The following is a 7,997-nucleotide window of genomic DNA, read 5'->3' on the forward strand; positions in this document are numbered from 1 at the left end:
GACAGCCTGTCTAACCTCTTCTACCTTAAAACGTCTACAATAGCTACAATCCCGACACTCCTCTGAGTGCTTCAGGAATAGATCACCTATATTTATCACTTTAACTGCAGCAGACTATACTGACTATGTACAGTACAAAGCATCAACGCAACAATCATCAACTTCGTCATCATCAGTAGCTTGCACAATGCAATCTGGTAACTCCTTTGCTTACATCACACAATATCTCAGGAACAATGGATTCTTGATTCTAGTGCTTCTGCGCATATTCCTAGTAACAAAAATACTCTATTTAATCTTAGTGCCCCTGTATCTTCTCTATTGTGACTTTGGCTAATAGATCAAAAATTGTTGTAAAACGGATAGGTATAGCTAATCCTCTGCTTTCCGTATCTTTAAAATCAGTTCTTTTAGCACCAGAATGTCCATATAATCTTATTTCCATTAGCAAATTCATCAAAAATCATAAATGTGTTGAAACCTTCCTTGATGATTTTGTTCTTCTGCATGATCGGAATATGGGACAGATAATTGGAAAAGGACATGAATCACAGGGATTGTACCTACTACCCACCCCACAACCATATGTTGCTTTCACTTCTACTACTTCTTATAAATTGCTCCATAATCAACTAGGTCATCCGAGTCTCTTGAAACTACATAAGATTATCCACAGTCTATCGTTGTTAGAATGTGAGTCATGTCAGCTTGCATAGCACACTCGTTCCTCTTTCCCAAAGCATGTCAATAATAGGGCCACCTCTATGTTTGAAGTTGTTCATTCAGACATATGGGATCCAAGTCGTGTAAGTTCTTCCTTAGGTTTTCATTATTGTTGACTTTCATTGATGACTATTCTCGGTGCACATGGTTATTTTCAATGAAAAATAGATCTGAGTTAGTCTCTATCTTTCAGAAATTTTGTCCTGAAATTCGCAATCAATTTGGTACTGTCATTAAGAAGTTAATCAATGATAGTACCCGAGAATATTTCTACGCCTCTTTCTCTTCTTTCATGTCATCTCATGGCACATTGCACTTGTCTTCTTGTGCACATACTCCTAAATGAAATGGAGTTGTTGCGCGTAAGAACAGGCATCTAACTGGAACAGCTCGGACATTGTTCATTCAAAATCATGTCCCTTTACGTTTTTGGGTTGATGTCGTTATTATTGCCTATTATTTAATCAATCATATGCCTTCTTTTTTGCAATACAAGAGCCCACACTCAATACTCTATCCGGACCATAATTTGTTCCCTTTCCTCCACGTGTGAGCGGTTGCACCGGTTCTATTCATAACCTTACCCTAGAAAAGACAAACTTCAGCACACAACTTTTAAATGTGTCTTTCTTAGACATTCTTGTTTAGAAAAAGATTACAAATGCTTTGACCCCTTTACTAATAAGTACTTGATCTCGGTAGATGTTAGCTTTTTTGTGTCTTTTCCGTATTTTTCTGCTAATACAAGAAATCAAAAGATCATACTAGCTGTCCTTCCAATTCCAACTATTCTGCAACCAGCTTCACCTCCTTCTCTTAAGGTCTATTCTCGGCGACCTCAGCCTCTTTCTGAGCCTGCTAACCCAGTTAGTATTTCTAACTCTGATACAAGTACACAAAGCATTCTTGGTAACTTATTACCTGCTCCAACAATGTCTCCTGCTCCAGTCGAGCACTCATCATATGATCATCCCATTGCTCTTCGCAAAGGCACTAGAATTACTGCTAATCAAGCTCCTATTTGTACTTACTTAAGCTATTATCATCTGTCACCTTCATATCATGCCCTCATTACTAGCTTATCCACTGTCAAAGTTCCCAAGACTGTGGCAGAAGCATTGGTTCATCCAGGCACGATTGAAGAAATGCATACTTTGCATGATGATGCTACTTGGAAACTTGTTCCTTTATCGAAAGGCAAAACCACCGTTGGTTGTCGTTGGGTATTCGCAGTTAAGGAAGGTTCAGATGGAGCTATTGATTGTCTCAAAGTGAGACTAGTTTAGCTGAGGGATACACTCAGATTTATGGCATCGACTATGGAGATACTTTCTCACCCATTGCCAAGATGGCTTATGTTCGTCTCCTCATATCTATGGCAGCAATGAAACATTGGCCCCTTTTCCAGCTAGACATTGAAAACCTATTCCTTCACAGAGAACTTGCTGAAGAGGTTTACATGGAGCAACCACTAAGATTTGTTGCTCGGGGGAAGTCTGGATTAGTATGTAGACTTCGCCGATCCCTTTATGGTCTTAAGCAATTTCCTAGAGCATGGTTTGGTCATTTTCGAGCTGTTGTCCAAGGAACGATTTAAAATAGAAATTGATCACTCCGTATTTTATAGGCATTCATCTCTTGGCAAACATATCTTTTTAATTGTTTTTGTTGATGAATTGTTATCACAGGTGATGATCATGAAGGAATTTCTCAACTCAAGCAACACCTTTCAAGTCACTTTCATACTAAGGATTTGGGCAAGCTGAAATACTTTCTAGGCATTAAAGAGGCACAGTTGGCAATGGTAAGGAAAATATACCTTAGACATTTTGGAAGACGCTGGTACGTTGGATTGCAAACATGTGGACATTCCCATGGATCCAAATACTAAGTTTACATAGGACAGGGGGGCCTCTAATAGATCCTAGCAGATACCGGAGACTTGTTGGCAAACTTAACAACCTTATGATCACACGACCCAACATCTCATTTATTGCTAGTGTAGTTAGCCGGTTTCTGCAATCACCTCGTGATAGTCACTAAAATGCGATGATTCACATTCTGCGATATATCAAAAGCTCTCCAAGACAGTTTATTGTATGAAGACTAAGGACACACCCACATTGTTGGGTGTTCTCATGCAGATTGGGCTAGGTCTCCTTCTGTTAGGCTGTCTACTTGAGGTTATTGTGTTCTAATAGGAGGTAATCTAATATCCTGGAAAAGCAAAAAGCAAGATGTCGTAGCTAGATCAAGCGCAGAGGCGGAGTATCAAGCTATGGCATTGGCTACATCTGAGCTTATATGGCGAAGATAACTTCTCCAAGAATTAAAGACGAGAGGAGTTGAACCGATGAAATTGTTCATGATAACCAAGTTGCAGTACATATCGCTTCTAAAGTTGTATTTCATGAAAGAAGAAGCACATTGAGAAAAATTGTCACTTCATTTGAGAGAAGATTGAGTATGCATATATCTCCACAAGTTTTGTCAACTCGAAAGATCAACTGGCGGATATTTTCACAAAATCACTTCAAAGATCCAGAATTTACTATATTTGCGGCAAGCTAGGAGCATATGACTTGTACGCTCCATCTTGAGATGGAGTGTTAACTATGATATCATTATTAGATAATGTAGGTATGAGAATATCTCTATAATTAGATAGTGTAGATATGGGAACATCCCCAAATCCCAATAATTAGGCACTAAAAATATTGTGTAATAGTCTTATTAGTTTCTTTCCTTATTTACATTTGATGTAACACTATTTAATCCCACTTGCTTGAGGGAATAATCAAGACATTAATTCCCAAATTCTCTTCTCTTGTCTCTCTAATTTATCAATTTTGGTACTTTCTTCCCCTCCTGCTAGTGAAATCATAAGTCAAATTAACATCTCGACTACCACACGGAGCAACTAGAGTAGTATAAATGAAAGAGAAGGACCGTGTAGGTTGAGAAAGCATCAAATCATGGAAAAATCAAACCAATCAGTTTGCAAATATTTTAAACCATGAGTTTGAGCAACCAGAGTAATATAAATGAAAGGAAGGACTGTGTAGGTTGAGAAAGCATCAAATGATGGAAAATTCAAACAATCAGTTTGCAAATATTTTAAACCATGATTTCAGTTGTCTCGATGGTTTGGATTAGTTTGGTAGTTCTTTAAACATCCCTCACTGTCAAAATGCAAAACCTTACCAAGAAAGAGCATAACTGCAATGACCTTTTACTATTTGTTGGTGCTGCCATAACAATCCTTCCTTGAATACAAGCTACAATAGTCGCACCTTCCCAGTTTTCTCCTCGCTTACAAACCCCAGCCCATGCAAAACGTACTACCTTGCCAGAAATATGGTACCTACATTGCTAGCAAGAGAAACCTAAGCTATGGATACAGCTAGTTTAAAAGCCAAAAACTCATTGGTGCTTTCTATAGGTACTTACTTACATCATAAGCAAGACGTCTTATCAAACTTCTGAATCCAAATGGTTATGAACTTATAATTATTCCAAAATTCACAAAACAGATACCCTAAGGGTGCAGGCATGTAGCAACATACTAGAGATACCGACGACATTAGCAGTTCTTTTAGCAAAAAGACAAGCAGAAAAGAAAGAGGAGAGGGAGAAAACAATGTTAATGGAAGAAAAGAGTTTTCAATGGATGATAACACTTATTAAGTAGTCCAACCAGCTTTTCAGAGAATGAGATCCATAAAGAAGAATGTTACAGAACTAGAACTGATTGAGTTCTTGTTTATAAGAGAAATTAAAAAGAAAATATCAAGGACTTACTGCATCTTTACCACTTTATCAGGATCACTGCTTGATGGGAACTTTCCAAACTGCACATCCATATTTTCTTCCTCTTCCTCCTCATCTTCCTCTTTGATTTTATTACTTGAACCAGCAGTACCAACAGAAATTGGTACAGCTCTAGATGTCAAACAATTTTCAGGACCAGGATTGATATTGGCATCATCACCTCCATGAGCACTACCACTAAGTGCAGCTTGGTCTTCAGTTTCATTCTCATCAAGTCCAACAGGAGATTCAGGGTGTGAGCCCTCCTCTTCCTCAATGGAAGCTTCAAAAGGATCCTTTGAATGCTTCATAGTACTATCTGCAGAGGAAATTGAGATTAAAATGAAGTCTTCACACCAAGGTTACCACTTGCCCATCTTTAGTAAGATTACTGACACCATCGTTATTCAAAAACAAAAAATCTCAAAATTTAGTGTGCCTTGTGAAGTTACTTGTTCGACGGAGTCTAGGGAATGATGTTACCTCTGACTAGACAACAAAAGCATACTAGTATAATCCCACAAAGTGAAGTCTGGGGAGGGTAGAGTGTACAAAGACCTTACCTCTACCTCAGAGGTAGAGGGATTGTTTCCAATAGACCCTCGGCTAGAGAAAAAATAGTCCAAAGCAGTCCAGAAAAAGAAGTAACAAAAGTACAAGAAATATCAGATAGTAACAAAAGACCCTCCGACTTGATCAATAGTAAATAATTTCCAACTCGGATATTCTTAAGTAATTTGAAATTGCAAGAATGAAAAAGAAATAAAGCAAGGGATTGGAATGAAATGGTTCCAGGTGGAGTGAAAATTAACATTTGAGAAATTCAGCCGACCCCAAGTAGCTTCCTGGATTGAGGTATTGTTGTTATTGTGGCAGAGAAAGAAACACAAGGATACTCTAAAAATGTTAAAGAAGTTACAGATTTGATCAGATTTTCCAATTGCTCTTGAATTGGGCAAAATTTGTGAATTGAAAGACAAATATAGTGGTCACATGAAATGAAGGCAGAAAAGACACGGCAACAGTGACGACAATTTGCACCATTTCATATAAAGGCCAGTTAACTTCTTCAATAATTTGATCACTCTTCATACAAGAACACCTATCTATATTACATGAACTGCATATCAATGTTAAAAGTTGTTCTTCTTGCTTGAAAAGGGTTTAGAGACTATTTAGGAACAAGTGAACAACATTTGTGCCTGCCTATACAAGGATAGGGTGGACTGGAAATTGGAAGTTGGAATTTCTTCAATCAACCAAATATAATCACAAAAGAGCCTTATAAAGGAGCTCAATCTCCAAAAAATGAATAACAACAATAGCAAAAATACCAATAGTGACGTAGTAAAGACACGACCAGCATACAATGACAGCAATTTGCAACACAAGGCCAGTTAACTTCTTCAATAATTTGATGATTGATCGACTCTGCATACAAGAACACATATTTATATCACATGATATGCTTAGCAATGTTAAAAGTGTTCGTCTTGCTTGAAAAGGGTTTAGAGACTATATCCAACAATTAGGTTTTAGGAACAACATTCGTGCCTGCCAGTACAATATAGGGTAGATTGGAAATTTAAATTTCTTCAATCAACCCACTATAATCACAAAGAACCCAATGAAGGAACCCCAACCTCCAACAGCATACCCCATATAATCCTCTACTATGGTTAGGGGAGGTTAGAGTGTATGCAGACCTTTAGAGAGGTTATTTTTGACAGACCCTCAGCTCAAGGAACCCCAAGCTCCAGCAACATACGTTATATAATCCCACAAATGCGGTCTGCGACGGGTAGAGTGCACACTATCTTACCCCTATCTTGGGAGGCAGAGAGGTTGTAGATTCTACAGACCCTCGGCTCAAGGAACACCTAGCTCACCAACAACATACCCATTATAAGCCCACAAGTGGGGCTGGGGAAGAGCGTACGCATACCTAACCCCACCTTGGAATGTGGAAAGATTGCTCCTGATAGACCCTGTGCAAGGAGCCCAAGCTCCAACAACATACCCAGTGTAATCCCATGAGTAAGCTCTGGAAAGGATAGAGTATACACATATTAAGTTCTGGAAAGGATAGAGTATACACGTACCTTACCCCTATCTTCAGAGGTCGAGTGGTTGTTTTCGCTAGAACCTCGGCTCAAGAAGCCCCAAGCCCCAACAACATACCCAGTGTAATCCCACGAGTCGGGACTGGAGAGGATAGAGCATATGCATACTTTGCCCCTATCTTGGGAGGTAGCGAGGTTGTTCTCAATAGACCCTCGGCTCAAGAAATCCCAACCTCGAACAGCATACCCAGTGACCAGTATAATTCCACAAGTAAGTTCTGGAAAGGATAGAGTATACATACTTTACCCCTATCTTGGGAGGTCGAGAGGTTGTTTTCGTTAGACCTTCAACTCAAATAACCCCAACCTCCAACAACATACCAGCGTAATTGCACAAGTAGGGTTTGGGAAAGATACAGTGTACACCTTAACTCTACATTGGGAGGTATAGAGGTGGTTTCCGATAGACCCGCAGCTTAAGGAACCCCAAGTTCCGGAAAAAAGAAAAACAACAATGGCAACAACAACAACGGCAACAATAATGAACATTAACAGACAAAGAATTTCCGTACAATGCAACTTCAGTTAAAACATCAAAACCACCAAAAATCACATATATAAACACAGGAAAACAAAGGGGTGTTAATTTTGTCTCTCTTTTAAAGATTAATAATTCAATTAAATGTAGAGGAAATAAAGTAAAACCTGATTGATTACCCATTTATACAGAAATTACTGGAGAAAAAACTTAGTTAAATTGAATATATAGATGTGTAATGGGGGAATAACCCGGAATTAAAAGTAACAGTGCTGGTTTCAGTATTTCAGTTGACAGAAAGAAGACAAGAAGAAGAGATGCCGAGGCCTATATATAGCTTTTCTATTTGGGAAACGGGTTGAATTGTCTTGGCTATGATGGCTTGGGCTTGCACGTTAAACTAGGACTAATTGCACAAATAGCCACTTACCCAATGGAAATTTGGCTATTACACCTTTTAATTAGGGGTAAACAACATAAATTTCACTATTATAGTAGCTAATTACTCTTTCTCTCCCATGAGTTCTCAATATTACATAATATTTTGTTAAAAAATAAGGCGGATACACTGTAGATAAGTATATCTTTAGATACATGTTAAGGCATCTAGATACAAATTTAAGGTATCAAATACATAGTTCAGTCTCAGATACATCGCACATATTTGAGGGGCTACAACATATACCTGCATGTATCTAAATATTACATCTATCCACGTGATTGTAGCATGTATCCGTGTATCAGGGGTTATTATGAAATATCATGTAATTGAATTGAAAAAAAGGAATAATAATAATAAGACGAAGAATCGTCGTACAATGCAACTTTAGTTATAACTTCAACACCACAAAAAATCACATATA

The 7,997-nt window shown here is 38.2% G+C and overlaps 1 protein-coding gene across 1 annotated transcript in view; it reads right to left on the reverse strand.

Moving 5' to 3' along the window:
* Positions 1 to 7,295, reverse strand: part of LOC107870762 (transcription initiation factor TFIID subunit 11) — a gene marked incomplete in the record, with an annotated part of 13,517 nt that extends 6,222 nt beyond the window's left edge. The window contains 3 exon segments of the mRNA XM_047413043.1: positions 4,525 to 4,852; positions 5,868 to 5,964; positions 6,636 to 7,295. Of these exon segments, the coding sequence (XP_047268999.1) occupies positions 4,525 to 4,852; positions 5,868 to 5,964; positions 6,636 to 6,896 (686 nt within the window).
* Between the last annotated feature and the right edge of the window lie 702 nt (positions 7,296 to 7,997).

This window comes from Capsicum annuum, chromosome 5 (genome assembly GCF_002878395.1).
Source record: "Capsicum annuum cultivar UCD-10X-F1 chromosome 5, UCD10Xv1.1, whole genome shotgun sequence".
NCBI lineage: Eukaryota > Viridiplantae > Streptophyta > Magnoliopsida > Solanales > Solanaceae > Capsicum > Capsicum annuum.